The 25,195-nt window shown below is 44.7% G+C and overlaps 1 protein-coding gene across 26 annotated transcripts in view; it reads right to left on the bottom strand.

Annotated features, from left to right (window-relative positions):
* The window catches only part of SOX5 (SRY-box transcription factor 5), a 591,653-nt gene that overhangs the window by 3,809 nt on the left and 562,649 nt on the right, over positions 1 to 25,195 (bottom strand). For 24 of the 26 annotated variants that reach the window (XM_026796865.2, XM_074540122.1, XM_074540120.1 and 21 more), the window contains 4 exons: positions 22,769 to 22,914; positions 10,453 to 10,561; positions 9,138 to 9,311; positions 4,347 to 4,563 (listed from right to left, as the gene is read on the bottom strand). In XM_026796865.2, coding sequence (XP_026652666.1) covers positions 4,347 to 4,563; positions 9,138 to 9,311; positions 10,453 to 10,561; positions 22,769 to 22,914 — 646 coding nt within the window. Of the gene's footprint in view, positions 1 to 96; positions 164 to 276; positions 344 to 4,346; positions 4,564 to 9,137; positions 9,312 to 10,452; positions 10,562 to 22,768; positions 22,915 to 25,195 lie in introns of those variants that run through there. The other 2 variants (XM_074540135.1, XM_074540134.1) reach the window with 2 other exon arrangements.

Below are 25,195 nucleotides of genomic sequence, written 5' to 3'. Positions count from 1 at the left end.
TGTTACGGCATGGCAAACAGAACAACCTGGACACTCGACTTCCTACGGTAAAACAGAGGGAACTTGAATTTCTGACTCCAATATTCATGGATTTCCAAAAGCGACAGTAAACTAAAAAATGACACCTCTCCAATGACACGACAGCGGCAGCTGCGCCTGTTGCCTGCCGGGAGAGACACATGTCAGGGCATGGGAAATGGAACTACGCGGATACGCAACTTCCTATGGTAAAATGGAGGGAACTTGAATTTCTGACTCCAATATTCATGGATTTCCAAAAGCGACAGTAAACTAAAAAACAACACCTCTCCAATGACACAACAGCAGCAGCTGCGCCTGTTGCCTGCTGGGAGGAGAGCGCTGTTAGAGGACACGAAACAAAACTACACGGACATGCAACTTCCTACGGTAAAACAGAGGGAACTTGAATTTCTGACTCCAATATTCATGGATTTCCAAAAGCAACAGCAAAACCTCTCCAATGACACTAAACTAACCAACAATCCAACAAATTTCTCCCCCTCCATAAAAAAACCACAAAACAACAAATTGTTACATTAAGTACACAACAGCGGCAGCTGTGCCTGTTGCCTGCTGGGAGGAGAGCGCTGTTAGAGGATATGAAATAAAACAACCTGGACACGCGACCTTCTACGGTAAAAGGGAGGGAAGTTTAATTTCTGACTCCAATATTTATGGATTTCCAAAAGTTACAGTAAATTGAAAAATGACAGTGCCACCTCTCCAATGATACTAAACTAACCAACAATCCCGCAAATTTCTCCTCCTCCATAAAAAAACTCAAAACAATAAATTACTTACATTAAGTACATAAAAAATTTCATTACAAAACTATAAACATCAAAAAAATTTGAAAAGCAAAAACAACAGGAGAGAGTGCAGGGGGTTGGAATGCTGCATGGACCACGAGGAGGGTGAGCTCAACAGCGGGAACTCCTGGGCATGCACAGGAATTCTTGCATCAGCATCGGAAACTCACCAAGCCATGCTCCACAAACAAACCCAAATCAACTCCACTGATAAGAAAACCCCATCTCTAGCTGTACCTGAGCTACACAGCTTCAGCTTGCCTGCCTGTGAGGGAAACTTTTCTGCCTCAGCTTGGTGCCGCCCAAAAACAAATATTGGACCAACTGTGGTCCAACTTAAAACCCATGTATTTTGAAAAGCTTCCTTTTAAAAAATCCAGCCTGCTATCAGGAGTGGACATTAGAGTCACAGTAACTAGCCATAAACTGCCAACAGGAGAGAGGCAGCAAGGCCTAGGTAGACTGCACAGGGTTGGGAAGGTGCTGCAGGAAAATGCCTCTGGATGAGGAGAAAGCAGAGACAATGCTTTCTCCACATTCCTTCAGGGCCCTGCTCATTACCAGGGAGAGGAACAGAGGGCTTTCTGGAGCCAGGATGAGTTTACAGAATGGGTCACTAAAGGCCTCCCACTGGAAGGTGAGAGTTTCCACTGGGAGCAGCCCTTGTGAAAAGCAGATTCTCTGAAGGAAGGTGGGTAAAACTGGGGAAAGGCAGGCTTCAAACGGAAGCGGGCATTACTGAAAAATAAATAAAAAGCAAGGAAACAACACGAGCATTTGAGAAAATTTCCTACAGGATGCCTTTACACAGCGTCTAAGCCTCGGAAACCTGTCTGCAGTAATGAAAGAAGAATTATTCCAGGGCACAGAAATTCCCTCAGCATCAAGAACACTGGCTGTGTTATACCAGTGTTTGTTTCCCTGAGAAGCCTCAGAGTCCCGACAAGCCCAGAGGTTTAAAATTCATGCTGCTTTTGTTGCCTTCCTGCATGAAGTAATTCCATTGCAGTAATTCTGTTCAGTACATGCTGCACATTGTAATGTCATCAGCGGTGTGTCCATCTGCACTGAAAAGCCTTGCCACAGGAGACAGGGCAGAGTCTCTTGAGATGAACATTGTTAATTAAGAATGAAACCCTTCCCTGTTCCCCTGCCTGCCTGTGCCCTGGCTGCACAGAAAGCCTCACACAGCACAGTGATCCTGAAAGGCTCTCCTCTGCCAAGCAGCTTTGTACTTGTTTGGAATTGCTTGCTGCATTTTCAGATACTTCCTGCCTGCCATCCAAGCAAGGCCTCCCTCCACAGAGCCCCTGTTTCCACGTTTCTGAAACAATCCAAGCTGTCTCAGCTGAAGATACAGCTCTTAAAGTAGGGAGCAGATCTAATTTGCATTTTATTCTTAATTCAGGAGGAAGGCTTTTGTTTTCTGGAGTCAGCATCCCTGCAACAAGATTCAGCACACTTAAATTGCTTTTAATATTTAACAATAGGAACACTTTGCACTTAAATGGTGCTTTTCAGAGTGCTTTTCAAATATTAAATAATTTAAGAATAGTGTTTTCCCACCTCTATGGGATGTCCAGCCCAGAGGATCTTGCAGCAGTCCTCAGACATTAATGTATTAGGGCTCTCAGCAGGCCGTGCCTGACACGCTACCACTGCAGATGAGGACACTGAAATAGGGAATATAAAAAATTCCCAATCCTTCACACTGGGATGCCTCTAGCAGGGCCACAGCTCCTGCTAAACCAAGCACTTTCTGTGGTGCCCGGGCAGGAGCTGGGCTGGTGTTTGGGAGTTTAGCCCTAAATGACCTGTACTGGTGGGTGCACCCAAACCCACCTAAATAACCCATCTAAAGCAGGAATGCAGTGCTGTGACTGGTGCCTGCAGCCACGGGCCACTCTGCCAGCTGCTGCCAGAAAGACTTCACCCTGGGTTCTGCCCCAGTGCAAATTACCTCCAGAAATGTCTTGATTTCAATGTCAGCCCTGTTTGGAAAGCTGAATTTCTGTAGGCAGAATGTTACAAGGTTAATTTTTCCCCATGATGAGGCATGCATATTAACCAGATAAGCAGCGTTTGGGGGGGCTCTTGTTGCCACCTATTCTTTTTCCATGAGGCCTCCTCCTCTTTTTTAATCTCTTGATGCCAAATGTTGGCTGACTTCCCTGTGTTTGTTTCAGTGCTTACCACTGGGATCACTGGACCTGCCAGCACCACAGGGTTAAGCAGCTCAAATTTCTCTGCTGAGCAGCTTATTCTAACAATGCACACTGTAGCTGTTTAAAACACAGGCTGCTGACACTTAACAGTCACTGGATAGATGCTCTCTCCTTTATTGCTACTTCCAGCCATTAACTGAAAAGATGTGCAACCCAGTTAATACCGAAAGGATTCCAAACTCAGATGAAACACAACACAAATTCCATTATTTCAGGGGGTTGCTCTTGCTGCTGGTTTTGCTGGGGGTTTTTTTGATCCCTGAGTAGCTTTTAATTTTCACACGTGAATACAGAAATATCGTGGAATATTTGATTACTTCGGATTCTTTTTGATCTGCTGTAACCAACACCAAGGAATATCTGCAGAAGGAAAATACATGCTAGTCTTCTAGACATTTTTATTCTAATCGTGTCAAACTGATCTATTAGCTGTTTATGAGAACTGGCCTTAAAATTTCTGCCCAACAGAAAGCATTTAACTTGCTGGACTGTAAGACACTACCAGGCAGGACAAATGAACAATGATTTGATGGGAACACGGCTTGGCATCAGTCAACTGAGTCACGTCCATATTCCAGCTCAAGTTCAGTGTGCTCAGCAGTCTTTTGAAGACCATTTGCCACAGATCCTACTGAATACAAACTTCTTTTTTTGGCTTTTGGATCCTGAGGCACTACCACAGATTCCTTCAGATATTCTCTCTGAGGCCTCCTAATAGTTGTAAGGCTTTACTAGATGACTTATTACTAGAAGACTTATTTCTTCAACCTGGCCCTCAGCGACCTGGGCTCCATCTGCACCACTGTCCCCAAAGCCATGCACAATTCCCTCTGGGACACCAGGAACATCTCCTACACAGGATGTGCTGCACAGCTCTTTTTCTTTCTGTTCTTATCTCAGCAGAGTTTTCTCTCCTGACCATCATGTGCTACGACCGCTATGTGTCCATGTGCAAACCCCTGCACTACGGGACCCTCCTGGGCAGCAGAGCTTGTGCCCACATGGCACATTTCTTTAGAAATAACTTTCACTGGAAAATCTTAAAGCCTTTTTTCTCATGATCAGAGTGGAAATGAGACAGGTGGCTGAGGTGTCGAGAGTAAAACAGAGACAGCAATAAGGTTCCTAAAGCTGCCCAACCTCCTCTTGGAACACTTTGCTGTGCAGCACAGCTCTCATTTCCTAGGTTAGCAACACCTAATGCTCTCTCCAATAAACTACGACAAAGAATGACGATTTCCCCTGATTCTGGTTAGTTTTTGGAAGGATGGGTGTGAGGGAGGTGCCCTACCCGACGTTGAAGTACTGCCTCATCTCCTGGCGCCGGTTGCGCATGATGGCCTTGTACTCGCCGATGCGCAGCTTCTTGCCGTCCACCAGGCACGTGCGCTTGGGCCGCGGCTTGTACTTGTAGTCTGGGTACTTCTCCAGGTGCTGCTTGCTCAGCCGGGCCTGCTCCTCGTAGTATGGCTGCTTCTCTAGGTTTGTCATAGCTTTCCAGCGAGATCCTGCCACCAGAACACAGAAAAATGAGAAAAAACAGAGATGAGATGCCACTCGTCCCCAAACGCTGCCAGGCAGGGAAACAAGTAGGTCACCCAGAAGAAGACACCCAAGGCCACTTGGCTTTGGGCTGGGAATCTGTCAGAGCTTCTAGACAGGGTTCTGCTCTTGTTTGTATTTGACTCATAAACCTCCAGGGGATGGCCAAGATGCAGAGAGAGGCAGCACTGGAAATTTTGACCCTGTATTTTACTGAAATTAATCTGCCTTACAGAGACTTTCAGGTGGGCAGTAAAACCATGATCCCGACAATGGCAACCCTGACACTTTGTTCCAGGAAAGAAAGCAGTGTGTTTCGGAGGGATGGACACACAGAGGCAGTGTATTTTGGAGGGATGGACACACAGAGTCTGCTCTTCTGTGGCCCCACTTTCCCCTGGCCACATGCCTGCTCACAGCTCCTGCTCATGGAAGGCCCCACTCCATGGGCTGCTGTCTGTGATCCACAGCTGGGTCAAGGCATCAGATCTGGATATGCACAAGTCCACAGCCTAATCCTTCTGACAAACACTGGGTCTTTCTGGCTCCCAGGCTGGTGGTGAGGAGAGGAACTGGCTGTAAATGCTCTGCAGTCAGGTACAAGAGCCTGCAAAGACCTTAAAGCAATGCCTTTAAAAGCTATAAATTATCCCAGATGTGTCAGTGGGGTTTTAACTCCAAGACCAAGTCCTGGGAAATACTGCCAGCCCCAACTGAAAGAATTTACTGTGTCATGAAGGGAAAAGCACTGGGCACTGGCATATCTCTCCCAGGAGCTGCACTATGGCTTCATTGCTGGCAGCCCGGGTTTCTGACTATGCTAACCTAGATATTTGAGATAGGGATACAGTAAAGACTTCAAAGTTGTTTTCAACTGCCTGCTGAAAGTTATAAACTAATATTTCTTAAAGGATATAATATGGGAGCAGAAAGTAAAAGTTCTGGAATCAGTTGCCCCATTTTATTTTTCCATTAAATACAGAAGTGCTTCAGGGTAAGATACATTTCAAATAACAGGAATAGTTCAAACAGTGAAACCTGTGGCCTAGAAAGAAAACTTTATTGGAAAATAGTCAAGTTTCCCACTGGAAAAATGTTTGAATAGTTTCTCAATTTAATGGGTTCATAATGCCATATGTCATACTTGACTTCCTCTTGTTCCTCATTTTTTACGGTCAGCTCATGCTACCCCTCAGGCTGGTCTTATCCCACCGTACCCCCAATACTCACAGTAGAAGGAGCACAGTTATCCTTTCCCCAGGAAAGAAAACACTTTCATTCCCTCTAGAAAGGCCTGTTCTGATTACTGACACCATTTCCCCATTGGATCTTTATTCCATGCTGCAGTCTGGGCTTCCAGAGAGAAGAACTGGTACCAGCTGCCCTCACATCCAGAGATAAGCCGTGTATGAACAGCGACGTCTTTGTCCTGAGAAGGGGCAAAGATGTGGTGGCCAGAGTATTTAGGGAAAAAACCCCAAATTTAAAGGCTCTGCGGCACCTGCTCAGCTCCTGCCCCTCAGCTGAGCCAGGGCAGCCAGAGCTGTGCCCACACAGCTGTGTGTGACTGGCAGCACATCTGGAGAGGGCAAATCCTTGAGTCCAGGGCACAAGAGAGATGCCCTCACCCCTGCCCAGACACTTGTGCTCCAGGCACACACATGCTGCTTTTAAGCCACGTTTCTCTGACAAGATTTTTCAGCTGTTTGCAATACTCTCTAACTTTCAGTGCATTAGACTGACATTTTTCAATCTGAGTACCTGAATCAGGCTGATTTTATGTTAAAAAACATTCTCACATAGACAAACCCTTGTATAATGTATAGGTATGTGTACACATTCATGTAAACACATGTATACATTCCAAGAGAATTTCTGAAGCTAGTAATTAATTTTTTTTTCCTAAAATCTTTACATAGATTTCTCAGTGAAAATAATTAAAATATTTACTGAAATATCTAAACAATGCATTATTAAATTGACAGGGTCCAGCAGTCCCATTTTAGCACTTTTTTAACAATTTACTAAAAAAACCATTATCCACAAGTTTAAGTTGCAGTGAACAGATGGATGACAAACGTATGCACAGATGAATTTAGTGACAAATCCGTGTATCTCATTTTTATGCTCAAAACATAATACCACAGTGTCAAACATAATCCCTAGAGAATTCTAGTGCTGGGAAGGGCACCTCCTCTCATTTTACTATAAGAATGACCCTGGATTGGTAGAACTCTATCTAAGTTACTCTGAGTGACAACAAGCTCTGTGACTTGTAGTGGTGCTGCTGGAAAAATGGGAAGGAGAAATTGTGGCTTTCTAATAAGGACACCCTAATATCTGGCTGAACTGTGAGATTTAATTGGTCACCCTGTGCCAGTTAACAGACAGCTCCCTGCTGGCTTCAAAAGCCTGGCCTTTTGCAGCTGAGGGAAGAACTTTGTAATGTTTCTGTCAAGAAGGAAGATGCCAGGACATCCCTCTCTATTGCACACGTAGAATGAGAAAAAAAAAATCAAATGTGATGCTGTAAAGAAATAGAAACATCATCTTTCACTGTCTCAGACCTTGCTTTTCCCCATATCTGGCAGCAAAACAGAGAGTTTGGAGTCAGCTATACTGTCTGTCACCTCAACAGGATCTGTAATGAATTTGCACATTTTACTCCAACTACTGTATATCTAATCAGAAAAAGATGTCTCCATATCTCCCTGATCTAGCGCCAAATAGTAAAAGGTGATTCCTTATGTTAACAATTTCAGCAGAATGGCTTATTAAAACCAGATTTTAGGGTATTATAAAATGCTTAGAAGCCCTTTAAAATGTCAACCAGGATCCCCAGAGACTGCGTAAAATGTCAGCCCAGCTCAAGCGCCTGTTTTAAGCAGAATGAATTAGCAGCGTGCTGTCGGAGGTTGTTATCCAAAACAATCAGTTAAGAGGGAAAACATCAAGCTGCCTTTGTACTTTCTATATGAAAAGGGCCATTCAGAATGATCTTGTAGATTTCTGAAGCTGATTACTTAAAAACAGGTTTAACCAGGTCTACTCTCAATTTAGAACCAGACCAAAACTATTACTGCCCTGTCCTCCGGCTAATCACATCATACACCTCTGACCAGTATAATCACTTTTAACCAGTATAAGGTTCTATTGCCATCAACACAGCCAATTTAGCCTTCTAATCCTGTTCCCATAACTAATCTAATCATCTCGTACCACCCTTTAAATCATGGGTTAATATCATCACATCTGCCATCCGTGGCAATACATTTTGCTTCTCCAACCAATTTATCTCGTTCCCACTTGCCCCCTGCTAACTTTTCATAATACCACTCTAATCAAGGGAAGCCTCAAACCTCTGACCAGTCTAAACCTGGCATATTTACCAGCCCTGCAGCTGGTTAATGCTGCCATTAGAATTGCACTGCATCTCTTGAGCAGCCTGCAAAATCAGCAAGATCTGCAGCACAGGTAAACACGTTCCCTGCTTAGCCACTGGCCTGAGGGATGCTTAGGACTTGCAGCTGTTTTTATTGGTAAAAATACAATCTCTGTATTTTGGTTGCAGATTTTTCTGCTGAGAAGTAATTCACTGGCCTCAGTGAGCCTCACTAGTCACCTACTGCACCATCCAGCACAGCACAGAGGAGTAACTTTGGACAGAACATGGTCCTGAGAATCTGTTCAAACACTGACCAGTTGGAAGAATTTGGTATGAGATTCAGCAGATGATGCTCGAGACAAATATTAATCGGGACGTGAAGAGCAGATAATATGGAAATCAGGGTTTTTAAAAAATTCTTTTCAGTGTACAAAGAATGAAGAACCACCAAATGTAGGAGAAGATCAGTTTTGGGTGATAGCTGGTTGCCTGTGAAATGAATCTAAGTTCACTCTTAATTCTTCTCCAAGGAAAACCCACGAACCCTAATGAAGCAATTTAAAGGGGGTACAGCTCCTTTAAAAAATAATACAATCTCTACAAGTGGACAAATACTGATTTCCCAATTACATTGTGGGCCCTCAAGCAGCCAGCCACCAACAAAGAGCGCGTTAAAGCTCTACACTACAGAAATATAAGAACTTTATGACTCCCTCCCCATTAACAGGCTAATCTATATTTAAATAGGAGAATTAATGCTAGAATGAGTAACCAGGTGCACAAATCTGTGGGGCCTGCTGAGATGCATCTGCAGGGCCTGAGAGAACTGACAGATGCACTGGCTAACCACTATTGGAGAAGCTTTGGCAGTCTGGTCAAGTTATTGCTCTCTGGAAAAGGAGAAACGTAACCCCCATGTCTAAAAAGGAAATACTGGGAACTCTAGGCTCCTCTCCTCCTGGGAAAAACTGCCACAACCTCAGTAATTACAAAGAATATTTCAGGCTGTGGTTAATCCCCACTGCTGGGCACGCAGGGGAAGCTCCCATCGCTGTTCTTGGTGCAGTGACTGAAAGGCAAGAGAGAAAAGCAGCAATTCCGTTCGGTCAGGCGCTGGGCTGAGCTCGGTCAGAGCCTGCTCCAGCTGACTCTTACCTAGGATCTTGCTGATGTTGGAGTTGTGCATGTCGGGGAAGGCCTGCAGGATCTTCCTGCGCTCGTCCTTGGCCCACACCATGAAGGCGTTCATGGGGCGCTTGATGTGCGGCTCGTTGCTGCCGCGCCCGCGCGACTCCCGGTAGATCCGCGACTCCGACACCCCCGCGCTCCCTGCAAGGCAAGGCACACGGGCTGCACTCCTGCTGCAGCACCCAGCTCAGCTGCTGCACGCCCCGTGAGGCACCATTCACAACAGGTAATGGCTGATACATCCTACATTGCCACATTTATTTATTCTGTTAATTCGGTATCACACACCCAACAAGGAGTTTTCATTGCTTTCAAACACAAAGTATTACACAGCTTTTCTAAGCCATCTTTTCCTGCTTAATTACATAAACCAAATCTATACTTATCAAGCAGGTTTACTTTTTATTTTCATCCTTTCTTGCTTACAAAATGCTGGTCATATTGTGTCACCTTTCTTCTATGTTTCTGTCACTGTAGGACACGAAAAACACCAGCGCACACCGCTGTTCTCAATGTGAAGGAAAAGGGGAGTTTATTTTCTGATTCTAACATTTATAGTTTTCTAAAAGTGGCAGTGGACTGGAGGGTGACAGTGCCACCTCTCCAGTGACACTGGTCAAACCAACAGTCTAACAACTTTCTCTTCTTCTATAAAGGAATGCAAAACAATGAGTTATTTACAGAAACTGTGTGAGAAAGTTAACTACAAGAATGTCAACATCAGAAGGCTTAGAAAATGTTAAAAAACCAGAGTGACACGTTTCTGTGACAGAAAGGGTGTGATAGATGGCAATACTGGGCATTTCTTCTTAAGCAATTCTCTAACTAGCAAAATTTACATACTTGCCTGTTTTTGCACTTACATCTCCTTAACAATATATGCAACAGCAGAGAAACAAATAAACATTGTGCTTGCTTCATCAAACCAGTAAAGCCCACACAGATGCAGAGCACACAGCACTTATGGAGGATCAGGCCTACTCTTCATGGCTTCCCTGTGTGATCTCACTTACCCCACATAAATTTGCCTCTTTAGTCCCTTTTACTATCAGAAATACATTTTTGGTCCCATCTTGGGACCTTCAGTGGACAGAGGGAAGGTTAAAAATCATCTCCAGACTAAAAACACCCCACGATGAATCACTTCCTCCTGCCTTGTTTCACAGCCATTTATTGCTAACAGCTTGTATTCCTCATGAACCTCCAAAGCACTGGATTCTTCCTCAGATCCTGTTGGCACACACACACAAACCTGGAAATCAGGAAAATCATTGGTACTGACCATCAGAATCTCCACTCATGTTGAAATCCATCATTGCGTGGCTGAACTTCCCATCTTCACTCTGCTTTACTGCCAGCTGCTGGGTCAGGGTCTCCAGTGTTGTTTTGTCCTACATGGGCAGAATGACAGGATTTGGAACAGGAAAACAATTAAATGTTGTAACTCCAAAGTTTTGACATTATTTAGGAGGTTTTTAGGGAAGCTAGATAACTATACACAAGTGATTACTGAGCTATGTATGAAGAATAAATAACAATGCTTCTTCTGGAAGAGACAGGGTTACAGACTCTACCATAAAGTCCTTTTCAAAGTTTGCTCATTAGCTAGTGATAAGCAAACTCCATAGTGTTGAAAAGATTGGCTTAGTTAGGCATGATAAAACTGGCTGCACATCTGAAGAATACTTCAACTCTGTGTTGCTGGGACTGCAAAGCTGGCCTGAGGTTTAGGTGACACATGCTCTTTTGCAATGCATTTACTGTAGCACTCTATTTCTAGCCTGCAATTCCAGCACAGAGACATGGATGGCTTTGCTCTGTTCCTTTTTTACAAGGCAGTATTTTAGGAAGCAGCCCATAGGGCAAGAAAAAACACCCTACAGTTCAAACTGACTCAGGCCTTGGGAAAGGTTCAGCCTGAATTAAGCATGATCCTTGGGCAGCAGTTTGTGTTCTTGTCCAGACTGTTTTGTCCAACCCTGCTAACACCCCGTCCATCACTCGTGTGGTCAGAACTAACTGTGAACCCTGGATTGCAACAGGCTGCTGTGTGCTGCCAATTAATCTGTCTAAAGACTGCCAGAACAACATGCTAGGGCAATTCATTCCAATGTCCTCTTCAAAACACCTCGCTCCCCCAGAATTGTTTGACTCTACAAACACAAAGGTGTTCCATTTTCCAACTGTTTTTGTTTTCCCGATGACTCCTGCTCATGAGCGCTCTTTCTTCCTGACAATCATATGTTTAAAAATAAATCTTTCAGGGAAGCAATACTAACATTTCAAAATCTCAGGCACTGTGCCTTTTGCAAAGCTAAGAAAATGAAATGATGTGGCATGATAATGAAGTGGCTCCAGTCGAAAAAATTCTTTTGAGCTTCTTCCTGAAAGGAAAGATTTCTGTTTCCTTGCTCTATTCTACTCCTGTTGGCTGTAAAAGATCAATAAACTAAAAAAACTTTCAGTTTCCACATGGCAACTGTTTCATGTAGCCTAATAATGTCACTGGGATGTGTTACACAGGAAAACAGAAAAGAGAACAATGCAAATACAGAAATGCTTCCTGCAAAGAGATGTCCCTGTATCTGCAATTCAAAGAATGGTTCAAATTCATGTAAGTCACTGCACAAAGATTTTCTCAGGAACAGTTAGAAACAAGGCTAATCTGCTCTACTTTGTATTTTCAGAGTTTAGGGAACACGAGGTTAACTTTCCTATTCCTCACATTCATTTTCACTGTGAATCCCTTTCACACTCCTGGTGCTTTGTCTCCACCCTGACACTTCAGCATGGAAACCAGGCAAGAGGAGTTATCCTCTCGGTTTTTGCAGGAAAAGCTCATGCAGCACACTCAGTCTATCCAAGGAAAAGGGTTTCCATAACACTACAGGCACAGCAGCTCCAGGAAGGCTGGAGAACCTTCAAACAAGCGCCTGAACTAGCCAGGCATTTAGCTTCACCCAACTCTTTGATGCACCATTTTTAACTCAGCTCTCATTTCCAAAGCAGCCTGTCAGAAGTCAAAAAGTCAGGACTAAGTTGAATTTGTATTTCTTCCAAATTAATTGCAGATATATAATGGAAGTCAACGGTTTTTCCTCAGAAAAAAAAATCTATTTACTGTCAACTTAGTAATGCTAGAGTCCTGCAAGGCACAGCCCAGCTATGGCTCTTTGAGAGCCTGACCTAGCCCAGGTTTGGTTCCTTGGTCAGAGCCTGACTCAGCTTGTGAGACAAGCAATTCTAAATATTAGACAGCAGAAAGCAGCAAAAACAAACAGCAAGGAGCACTCCTGTCCTTCCAGGAGAAGAAATATGAAACACAGCCATCTCTTGCTAAACTTGAAGGGATTACGAATTTCTGAATTTTATATCAGACCTCAGAAGGCTGAAAGACATTTTATAAGTATTTTATTTCTTTATGAAGGATTTCCTAATCATCATTTCTATTGGATTGTAGGAGACACTCTCTGGAGGGGCAGCAAGAGCTCTGTTGACTGGATCCTTTAAAATTCTAATGGGTAAACCAGAGAAGAGAATACTGTAGAGAGAATGCAATCTCAAAATAGCCCAATTGTTCAAAGTATAACCAGAGAGGTTTCATCAACAGCCACAACGTGATGAGGAGTTTCTCAAACTTTATTAATCAAAGAAATTAACCTGCCACAGAAGACTGATCTGTACCACAACTCCTAGAAATGCTCTAATTATATTTAAGAGAACAAAAACACATACACACATGGAGTATGTCATGTAAAAAAAATATAAGAAATGACTAAGCACCACAAGTCAGACTCAGTTTTGTGGTCAGCTGCAAAAGTTACTTGGCTCTCTGTCACGGATAGCTGTCGTAGTTTAACAAAACATTGATCTAAAAATGACAAGAACTTGGTTGCAGTCTCTTTCATGGAAGAAACATAAAACAAGAAGAGTCAAAACATATGTAGAACAGCCTGATCTCGTTTGCAAGAACTCCTCCCACTACTAGATGAAAGTGAAGCAAGCCCTTGGAAGGTCTGAGGAACAAAAACATCCTGCTGGCTTTGCCTCTGCCCTCCCTCAGCACCAGGTCTCAGGGGGCACTGGGAGCATCCCACACCTCCATCCAAGGGGTCTGCAGCCCTGAGAGGGCTGGGCACAAGGCCTGGGCACATGGCCTGGCTCCCTGCTCCCTCTGGAGCCATCCTGAGAGACCTGGGCACATGGCCTGGGCACAAGGCCTGGCTCCCTGCTCCCTCTGGAGCCATCTTGTGAGAGCTGGGCACAAGGCCTGGCTCCCTGCTCCACCTGGAGCCATCTTGTGAGAGCTGGGCACAAGGCCTGGCTCCCTGCTCCCTCTGGCGCCATCCTAGAGGGCTGGGCACAAGGCCTGGGCACAAGGCCTGGCTCCCTGCTCCCTCTGGAGCCATCTTGTGAGAGCTGGGCACATGGCCTGGCTCTCTGCTCCCTCTGGAGCCATCCTGAGAGGGTTGGGCACAAGGTCTGGCTCCCTGCTCCCTCTGGCGCCATCCTGAGAGGGTGGGCACATGGCCTGGCTCCCTGCTTCTTCTGGAGCCATCTTGTGAGAGCTGGGCACAAGGCCTGGGCACAAGGCCTGGCTCCCTGCCCCCTCTGGAGCCATCCCCCAGCCTGGGCTGCCTGGCAATCCCTGCAGTGCCCTGGCAGGAGCCATTTCCCCATGGCATATCCAGGCCTGCACTGCCACTGCGGCAGGACTCTCCCCTGGGCTGCTCTCCTCACCCTACCCCTGCTTTCCCTGACAGGAACACTTCTCCTCTCTGTTCTGATGCCTGCAGAGAAAGAGCCAGTTCCAGAGGAGGAGTTCGGGACCATAACTTCACATCCAGGACCATAACCACACATTGGTTCAGGACTGTGACTTCACATTCCTGCTTTCCACATCCCAAGGGAACTGAAGGGCCAGGCAAAAAGAGCCAAACACAGTTACCAAGGGACTGCAAGGAGAAGCTTGTTGATCACCTCTTGCACCTAGGAATTCCCCACACACAGATAGACACAGCCTGCTACCTTTGCTCAATGATAATAAACTGAAAAGAAACAGATGGCTGCCTGCTACTGTCTTTTTGTGTGCCTCATTTCTTCCCTTCCCCTCCAACTACAGTTTATCCTGCTATTTCCCACATCTAAATGCTAAAGGCGGTATGTTCAAATAGATTTGGGTTTTCAGGAGGTAGTTTTTATCTTTGATTGATGAGCAGAACCAGTGACAGCATCTGCTGGGGTTTATGGTACTGAGGCACATCTCCTAGCCCAGCAAGAGCCTGTAAATATCACCCCTTCCAACACATACCCTGCTCAACATGCACCAGATCTTAGAGTTTCGGGCAGATTAATTGCTATGACTGCACAATCAAAGTTCACTTTATGACAGAAAAACCTACTGAATTGTTAGACAAGGTGGTGGCACAAGGTGTTATCCATTCAACCCTGTGGTATTTTTCTCAGCTCTCTGAGAAGCTGAAGAGTTCTATCTAGCACAAATGAAGACTTTGTAAAGGTAATCTTTGTGTGCAATCCCTCTGCCTCTTGTGGTAACATCAGAATTGGCTGAGCTCTAAACTTTTCCCCAGAGTCCCACCAAGTGTGGAGCACACGAGGCAGGCAGGCATGAGGGATGGTAGAGAGTTGGGAGAACTCAGGGAACAGCAGGCAGCAGTGAGAGCTGTGCCCAGAGCTTTGCAAGGATGGATTATCTGCCCAGGATGGACTATTTGCACTGCAGGCTCTGCTCCTGCACATGATGGTGCTCCACAACAGGTGCTGTGCCTTCTGCCCAAGCCTTGCTATGGCCCAGATCCTGCCACACCTCTACCTGCTGCAAGAGAATTTCTGCTTTGACTGTGTCACCAAGTGTCCTTCACTCCTTACTGAATTACCCACAACATTTCACAAAGAAAGGCAGGATTAGTAACTGCTTACCAGAAGGGAAACTGAGTCACACGTTATGGGACTTGCCAAAGGCTCCTTAGAAAGGCTGATAAACATTTTAGTAATTGAAATTAGCACTCCTGAATCTTCCACAAAAAATACCATCTCAAGCCTGTAATTTCTTTATGAGTGTGGAATTGTGACTCTTGCTGATGGCACATGGTACCAAGGAGAGCAAAATAAAAGAAAGCAGTTATAGATCCACCACTGCAATGGACCTTGCTTAAGCAACGCCTGCAGGGCTGTAAAACTCATAAAAAGCACATGCATAAATGATAAAATAGAGTGAGGCTTTCAAATGTTGACTCAGTAATTGTTAAACCCCTTCTGGCTGCACAATTTTATAGTCTTCTACTGTACTAATGAAAACGCAAGAAACAACAAAAAAGGGCTTTAGCCTTCCAATTACATAAACTCTGTGGACCACCAAAGAAGATGAAAGATTATTTATAATGTCACAGCAAGTTATCATTTGGGAGATTTTTTTGTTGTTGCATCAAAGTTGAGTATGAAGAAACAATGCATTCACCACCCCCTCAGCTCTTTCAATCTTGCTTATCCAAGATCTCTATTTCTCATGGAATAATCCACCCACAGAATCTAAAAGCAGCATTAGAAACAAGAAAATAAAAGAACAGTCTTTATATGTGGCTCTTCCTGATTTTATGGTACTCCTTTCACAATTATGACAATCTAAGTTAGGGCTACATCAGTTGGAACCATACCTTTTGGTTTACAGTACTTATTAAAACCCAAATTGCTTCAATAGTGCCCAGAAATCACTGCCCCTGATCTTCAATCTACATGAAGGGTCATACAGACTCACAGCAGAGCTTCCTCATGGGGAATTATGGGGAAAAGATCAGAATGACCATGAAGACATTTAACTACTGTTCCCTCAGGAACAGACACCAATTCACAGAGGGAATTTGCTGAAACTTACACACGCATTTCTCTTTGTTGTGTATTGTGGACACAGGGCTTCAGTTTCTAAGAGTTCTCAAGTCAGTATCTTTAAAAGCACCTAAGGCATGACAGAGCCCACTGAAATAAAAAGAGGAAAATCCTCAAGAACATAGCAAGGGTCAGGACCCTAAGGTAGCTTTTTTGTGTTTTGTTTTTTCTTTTTTTTTTTTTTAATTAATTGTTTGAGAAAGAATGAAAGAATAACTTCATTCATAAAGTGTATTATTTGGCCTGGAAACAAGCAGACGGGAAGCACGCAGGACTGGCCCAACCCAGTATTTTAAAGAAGGAATAAAAAGGAAAAGGAGTGAAAGCAGAATGCTGAGATGCCATTTCCTTCTCAGCGAAGTTGTTAGAGCACGGGCAGAGGCACTGACCTCAAGCAGATCCAGCTGTAATCTGCTGACTGCAAATAGGTTAAGAGTTCCATGACCCAGTTTCTCAGCCAGACTTCTCCTTGGGCTGACATGGCCTGTAACTCTCTGTGAACTGTTCAGCCACTGCACCTTAATTTCCTGAACTCCACAGGATGGAGACAGTGATGCTTTCCCACCACTGTGAGGAGTTCTGAGGTCTCTGGATGAAATGTGCCATGGAAATGTTAACCGGGGGCTTCCCAGGAGTCAAAAGCTGGTACAGCTGATCAGCCTGGAAAGGAAACACCAGCTGGGGGACAGGGGTGGCACACTAAAGTGAAACAAGAGGAAAATCTCAACCCACACAGGATTTCCTGGGAAGGAGGGTCTGCATGCAGGCAAAGAGAAAGCAAGAACACAGACCCTGCTTTCCTGGCAATTGTGTCATAAACAATGGGTGAGTCAACTGCAGCGCACCAATGCAGCCATTGCAGAATACTTTTTTTCCCATTTTTCCCTAGAAGGAATTCAAACTCTGCAGGTACTCAAATGATGAAGGCTGCTGTACCTCTGCTTGCACTTCCTCCAGCCCTGCTGAACAGGTCAGGCTGAGCCCTCAGGAGCCCAAATGGACACAACCCACAGAAGAACCAGGCCCAGCCTCTATGAGACTGGAGAGAGGTACTGTACTGATGCTGAGTCCACAAATGAGCTGAAAGCCCATTTTTATGTGATCACATAAAAATAATTAAAAAATCTCAGGAAGTAATAAGATCTCATGGCTGTGGGGCAGAGCTTAGAACTTAAACCCAAGGACTCTAAAAGCTCCAAAGTCATAACAAGGACTCCCCATCACTTGTATAGTTTTACTTTCAGCAGGAAGTTGATGCATCTTTATTGGGATTCATAAAACTTCCACAGGAGCATAAACAGCTGCAGTGCTCCCTGACCCACACTGTGAATGCTCCCAATCTCTGCCCCTTGGAGTGAACACAGCCTGAATCCCCATTTGGGAGTTCAGCACCTGCCTGGGCCCAGGGTTCTCCCCTTGCCTGCTGCTCTCCTGAACCTCAGCTGGGCTTTCACACACACACCTCCACTGGCAGAACCCATCCCTCCCTCTGCAAGCTTTGTCTTTTATTAGCTAACCCTGTCCATGCATCCCTGCCACCACAAGGCACCAAGGACACCCAGAAATACCCACAGCTTGTCTTTGAAACATGGATCTGGGCACTTAATAAATGAGGGTCAGTCAGGAGGGGAAGAAAAGCAGTGTTTTAAAATGAAGAGCTAAAACCTTTGGGGGAATAAAAGAAGTTCTCCCTGCAGAATCTCTCCCTCCCATGCGTAGGCACTTGCTAACTGAGAGTAGTGGCACTGTGACAAAAGCAGCAAAACCAAAGGCAGGCTCTGCTAAAGGAAAAGGGGGAGGGGAGTTCTTCCACTGGCCATCTGTGAAAACAAGGCATGTGGCCATTAGATGCAGAGGCTGTAAATATAAATATACACAAGCTCCACAAAGCAAATGGCAAAAAAGAAAAAAAAAGGCGGGGGGGGGGACAGATAATAAGTGGTTAAACTTTCAGGTGAAGTAAATCAAAGTGTTTATTGCTTTGTGTTGGGCAAAACCAATTTTGATATTGGTCCCACTTTCAATCATCCCAAGTTCCTCAGCCCAGCCTGACCCACGGCCTCTCAGTGTCCGCAGCAAGCACAGGGTTCATCTGCTGTGCCAGCCCTTCTCTTTTCTTCTCCTGCCTGCCCTTCTGTCCTGCAACTTTCTCTTGACTTTCTGGTTCAAATCTAACCATTAGGAGAAGGAAAAAAAGTTATTGAAGCAAAGTTCTCTACTGCAAGAAAAATTTCAATGTCATGTGTTAAACCAGCTACTCCATGTGTGCTCAGTAAAGTGAACTGCAGTGTTTCATTTCTCAAAGGCAGCAGGAGCTGCTGGTTTGAGATTCTCAATATTGCCCTTCTTCCCAAGGGGAGAGCAGGGCCTAAATCCACTTCAGCTCAGAGGATCACAGTGGTGTCCTAAGAGTTAACTGTGCTCTCCCCATCCATCAGGCAGGCAGCGAGGCATCAGAGGGATGATGGATGTAAAATTATTGCAGGGCTGCCACCCGATACACTTCCTGCCATTTGTAACCAGCGCTGGAACCGACACACTCCTTTCATTATTAAACATCCACATTAAGCCAACATTGGTCACTGTCAGCCCACGTTTGGCACTTTCTTAAGGGGAGCAGGGAGAGCTGGGGCTGCGAGTGGGGAGGATGGAGGGAGGAGGGGGATTGGGAACGGGAGCAAAGGCATCCTGAACCCCGTGCTCCACAAGCATGAATAATAGGCTCAGCTCGCAATGCTGCAGTAAATATTGGTACAAATAGCTCTTTAGTCACAAGCCAGCACACAAGTACATGTCAGAGCCTTTTAAAAGGACACACTGCAAGCAGTAAAAGGGAGAGCTTGCAGCGCAGGTTCAGCCCCAGTGAGGGAAGGGGGGGTGTACTGGGATGCACTCAGCTGGGAGTGCATGCACACCCTGCTGGCTCTTTGTGTTTGTGTACACCTCCCTGCCTGTTCTGGGGCTGAGCAGAGAGGCCAGAGCTCCCTGCCTGTCGTGCTGTTTACCCCAGGTAACACTGTTTATGTATGGGATGCATCAAGCTATAATTAACTGTAGATGACAATTACAAATAAAGCTACGCTCTCGGGTTTCCAAGAAACCACAAAAACACACGCACTTCTCATTTATACAAGGAAGTGTTTCCAAGAAAAGTAATGTAAAAATATGTTTTACTGCATTTGCAATTAAAATAGGTTTTAGTGAAATCCGTGTTCATAGTGATGCTCAAAGTTTTTACTGTAATCCTCTGAAAATCAAAGCCGTCAAGATGGTCCAAGTTGGATGCCCAAAAAGTGACTCACCCAAATCATCTTAGCCATTTTTAAAAGTATTTTCTTATGTATGACTCCCTTTATACAGCTTCTCTCTACTTCCAAAAAATTCCTGTCTGACTCCTGCCTTAGCTGGCATGTCTGGCTCTCCACAGGGATCAACCCCTCTGGGAACACCAGCAAGAAAACAGGACACATCTGAGGAGCCCAAAGAGCTTCAACAGAGACTCCCAAAGATGATTTCCAGCCCCAAGCCTGCCCAGCTACCCCTGGCAGACAAATCCCCACAAAGAGTCTCCCATAAATGCTGGGAATGGCCCAGAGGCCCCTCACTGGAAGGCTGCAGAAGCAATTCTTGCCACAAAAAGCTTGACAGGGAATCACAGGCCTCCAAAAGTACACTACCCACTGCAGCAAAGAAGGGAGAAACATCTGGGATAGCCCCAACAAGTGTTTGTTACCTACAAATACTAATGTGCATTTCTAAGTGCTAATACGCACAGGAATACATAGATATATATTAGGATAAAATAAAATAATTACATCTTAATACCACCCCCATCTCCAAGTCTCTGGTCAGGAAGCAAAAGTGACAGACACGATGTCTCCAAAGATCAGGGGCTGCCACTAAGTCCTGCAGTGGGACCTTGAGCTGCTGAAAAGGGAAACTCTGTAAAAAAACTGTAGCCCTGTTTCTTGCCAACCAAATTCCCAACTATCTCATTCTCTGCCTCTGAAAACAGAGAACCAGAATAAAGTTTAATTTAAAACGGCAATACTCGCTTTCCTCTCAAATCTTGCTCTTAGTAAGAAAACCTTAATGTCCCAGAGCAAAAAATACACAAACTTTAGACAAGTTGGATTGTTTGTCTGGATATGAACTTCACATATTAAAATAAATCACAGAATCAATTAGGCTGGAAAACATTTCTGAGATCATCGAATTCAAATCAGTGAGCCCCAATAAAGTTCTGGCATTAATTGTATCCAAACCTCCAAAGCCTACAGCTGCTTTAGAAAAATTCTCTATTGAGCAAACCATTTTTCTCCCTGCTACCTTGTAAAAGAACTCCTGTCTGCCCTCCACGAGCCTAGCAGGAGGTATGAATTAGAGAGGAAAATAAACTTCAGCTGAGGTTGAGGGTGTGAAGTGAAAACAGAAGGAATAAGGAGAATCCCAAGAATAGGAAAGTAACAGAATAAAGTGAATGCAGATGGTTCCACTCCTGTTACTTAATCAAAAGGCTGTGCAGAGTCACTAGAGCCAGCATAAAGTCATGTGTTAGAACAACAGCTGATCTGTATTAAAGAAGATTAACTGGCAATGCCATGGTGGAGGGCCTGGGATTATTTTATGTGCTTCCACTGCCGAACAAGCCGTCAGCACAATTACTGCCCTCCGATGTGAATGACTGATCTGTAACCACAGCTAAACAGCATGCTGCTTAGGGGCCTGGGTGCTTCATGAAGATGAATTTCCATACCATCAAAGTGCTTTTAATGGGCTTCCTGATCCAACCACAAGGCCTGCTTTGCAAGTATATAGAACTCAGGATGAAGGCTTCCTGTCCAAAAGGATTTGGTCGGTTGTCACTTGACAATTCCCAGCCAGCACAAGGGAGGAGAGGGGGGAGATAGGTAGAGTTGTCTCTGCTTTGGAGGATTTAAAAAAAAAAAAAAAAAAAGGCAAAAGGAAAAAAGGGTACAGATGCTTTCTGAATGCAACCAACTGCTGTATCCACAGCTGAATTCAATGCGCTTAACAAATAAGGGCAATTTAGCTATGCTTGCGAGGAATAGCTGGAGTCACTTTGCATTAGCATCTGCCTGAGTGTTAAAGTCATTTCTACATGGGGAGCACAGAAAAGGAATTTCTGCTCCGAGCATCCTTTCAAGAATGCTTAAATATTTGAATATAAATTCCTTTGTGCTTGTGATCACTTCTTCTTATATCTGACACTCTGCTTTTCCCTTTTCCCTTCTGGTGCTCTTCTCTGTGGAATGCCATAAACATGCTCCAGAGCCCTCTCTTTTCTCTCTCCCCACAGCAGCACCCTGGCTCTCCTGAGACAGAGGGGAGGTACTGCCAGATACCCACTACACTGACCTCTTTTCTCCTTCCTCTCCAGAAAGGGATGGAACTGGAGTCAGTCCTACACCACTGGCACCCGGGACAGGCCGATGGAAACAACAGTGCAGCGGTGAGAGACTCACACGGACACTTAACATTCATTACACAGGCTGCTGGCTTCTCACAGCTTATTGATCAAACTCCATCTCAAACCAGGCACAATGGAAAGCCATCCAAATCAGCAATCTGCTCGTTCTGGACAATATTGTTTGACTCGCAAGCTTCCCGGGATGACTGGGTTTCAAGTTTCTGCTAAATAGCTGATCATTTTTATTCCATCTATTTGTCTGCCTGTCTCAGCGAACTGCACAAGACCTTACAGTGGAAGTGCTCTGAGTTAAATGCAGCTGACACCAAATGTGACAAGGGGATCCTTGTACCGTATCAGCCCAGAAAATACAGCAGGGAAGGAGAGGAGCAGGGGAAGCCTTGCTAAGCACACTGAGATGAGAGCAGAGCTGAGCTGTGTATGCTGGGTGGCAGCATTGTAAGGGCAGCTCATGGGGAATGTGGCAGCAAGCACTGGCAGGTCTGTTTATCCTCCATAAGGTGCACACAGAGACATCAGGCACTCGCTGAGGAAAGAAGCAAACCACAACCTCACTGACAGGCACAGCAGTGGGAGCACACACAAATTTCACTAGAGAGTACCCACTGTGTTGGTATTTTGTTACAGCACAGCTTCACGGGCCAGTCCAAGAGCAGACAGTGGTAAGCCCCATACATTCTGCTGCCTCTAAGTTTCACTGCAAATATTTGGTGCAGTTTGTGCTGTCAATTCTCTGCTTTTCATTTCTGTTCAGTCATCTAACGTGACGTGACAGTGCTACATTGCAATGGTCACAAAATATCATCTATGACGACCTCACGAGGCTAAATACCCAGAAGCTGAGCCTGAGTATCAGCAAAGCTTATGTTCCTAAAGAAGCTTGAATATTTTCAAATCCAGCTCATCTCACAAACACATGTAAGCATTTCCATAAAGCAAGATTTCCACTTAGACCCAGAGATTTCCAAGATCACCTTCTCTTAATACATGTTGACAGGCTGGAACAGAGAATTAGTGGTCTCCAAAGTTCTCGTGAGGGCTTTAACCATCTCTGCCTCCTCCCCACTCTCCCCCAGGGGTCTCAGGTTTCTCTGTCATGTCATCTTTTGGCTTTTCACTTTTTTTGAACTATTCTGTTTCAAAAATAGAATAAGGAGGACTCGAAGGGAGGAAGAAGCTGTGTGTCTGTGGGGAGAGGCAACAGAGCACTGTGACCCTTTGCAGAAGGAGTCTGGGAACTCACTTTTTCTGTCCTGCAGTTATTGAGACCCAGGCTGTTGACCACGGCCACCTTCCCATCCAGCACCTGCTGCTCCCTCCGTAGCTGCTCCTTCATCTGCCGCGCCTCCTGGATGGCCTTGGTGACAGCGTCGTGGTCATTTAAATAACCTGGCAAGGACACAAGAAAGGGTGCCTTAAAAACCAGAAAGTCACAGCAAAACACTTCAGCTCCCACCAGGGGGATGCAGTTTATCATTATTAATGAGAAAGAGTTAAAAGGCAATGCCCACCAACCTGCGTGTGCTCTGCAATTGTGCCGCTGTTATGACAGAGCCACCTGGACACAAAGCCTGGGAAACCTCAGTGCCAAAATGCTCAGTGCTGCTATTTGATCCCATCAGTCTCAATATTTCCCTGACACTGCAGAGGCTGGCCCTGTGCTCTGGATGCAGCAGGATGGAGCTGGGTACGAGTCTGGGGAAGCTCTGATCACGCCAGCAATCCCAAACTCTTCAAAACAGACCGCTCCATTCTTCCCCTTCTCCAACTTGTGAATACATTAAAATAAACCACAGGTGGCGGTGGTTTGCTATACATATGAAATGCATAATGGCTGGGAAGAAAAACCTCATCCACTGAACACTCCCCACCACCACCTGTCATTCATAAATGTACAAGGAACCACAGCTACACGGACCTACACTGCCACTCCTATTCATGCTGCTAATAGTAGGTCAAATGTCCACTGTTTTGCTGCAAATTCACAGCCTAGGGCTTAGCCTTAGTAGTCACTGAATTATTTCCTTTTAAAATGTTACAAGCATCACCGGCCCAGCTAATACTATTTAATTTTAAATGTGACACTTTGTCATTTTTTTTTTCCTTTAGCGTACCGTAGATTATACTTATTATGATCTGCATGTGATTTGTAGGGTAGAATACTGATGGGGGACTCCAAGCCCCAGTCTATTTCTCAGATATTAAAGTAGAGGCTAATATCTATCGACCTCCCTCTCCCCCTGCACATCCCCACACGTGTGCACACACACACACACTCACACTCATACACACTCACACACATACACACTTCTTTCTGTCTTTTAACTAGGGCATAAAAACAGCATAAAATGAATCTGTAATATGAAATTGCCCAGAAAAGGGACTTCTGTTTGTGACATGAGGCTAAATCTAACCAGATCCATTGGTGAATTGTGACAGATGGAGGGACTGTGAGACAGAAGGCAGGCACTAATCACACACAAAATGACCGGCTTGCCTCAACATGTTCCATGGATTCCAGCAAACTTTACACCCTAATCCATTTTTAGAACAAAAAACATCTGGGCCATAAATCCTCTAATCTGCCAAAACACGCTATTAAATCCCATGATTTGTTGAAAAACACTAAGATTAAAGAAAGGAAATATAAAATGGCTAACTGCCGTGTTAGGAAAGTGTTATTAATACTCTTTCTTTGTCTCAATTATGAATGTTCTGTTCCTAAAGAGCCTTGTCTAATCATGTCAGATTACACATCCCTGTTGTATTGCTAGACTCTTCTATCTGATCTGCTGATTGCCAAAAACGCAGGACATTGTCTTGCTGCTTGCTTGAAACATTTCTGGGGAAGGAGCTGATGTCAGATTAGTTCAGTGCTGCGCTGCTGTCAGGATTTTAGCTTGGTCTGGGCTTTTATTGTTGGTTTTGCTTGACTGTGGATACAGTGGGACTGATACTCCCATCTTCCTTGGACAACAGCAGCTAGAGAGAAAAGTTCCTGTGCAGTTTGACTGCTGCTAATTGTAGTAACAGCTAACTTTTGGCTAAAACTCCAGGAACCCTGAGAGTTTTGTGTGAAACAACTTGATCCACACTGCTTTTATCAAATGACCCAGTTCAGTAATTCCCAGCCAATGGAATTCCAGCAATTCCAGTTTTCCCAGCATAAGGAAGAATATAGCCTGCACCAGCACAGCTGATTTTTCTTTTTTTTCCTTTTTTTAACCTCCATTTACCAACTTGCCTGGTTTCTTCCCCAGTTTGCATCTGTTAACCTTTGCATCTGATCAACCTTGCATGTAGTCAGAATAAATTAAAAAAGGAAGCACATAAACAAACAAACAGCAGTATTAGTGCTGCTTTTGCTGTTGTCTAGGTATAATACTTTCAGTCTGTAACAGAGCCAAATTTGCCTAGGAGCTGGAATTCATGCCCTTCTCCAGACTATTTGGCTTTTCCTGAATACTGCTATCTTTGAGACAGTTTGGCACATGACAGTGAATAAAAGCAAGCACTCCTTATGTTTTTCAGTAGCTGCCAAGATGCTGGTGTGCAGGGAAATGATTAATATAGAAGCGAGTTGAATGTAAATTATTGTTGTTTAGGGTAGGTGGTGAATTATTGACAGAGAGGGGAACTGCATTACATAAAATGAACTTAGTTCCAAGGA

This window comes from Zonotrichia albicollis, chromosome 4 (assembly GCF_047830755.1).
Source record: "Zonotrichia albicollis isolate bZonAlb1 chromosome 4, bZonAlb1.hap1, whole genome shotgun sequence".
NCBI classification, from domain to species: domain Eukaryota; kingdom Metazoa; phylum Chordata; class Aves; order Passeriformes; family Passerellidae; genus Zonotrichia; species Zonotrichia albicollis.
This window is presented reverse-complemented; position numbering and strand designations above follow the sequence as displayed.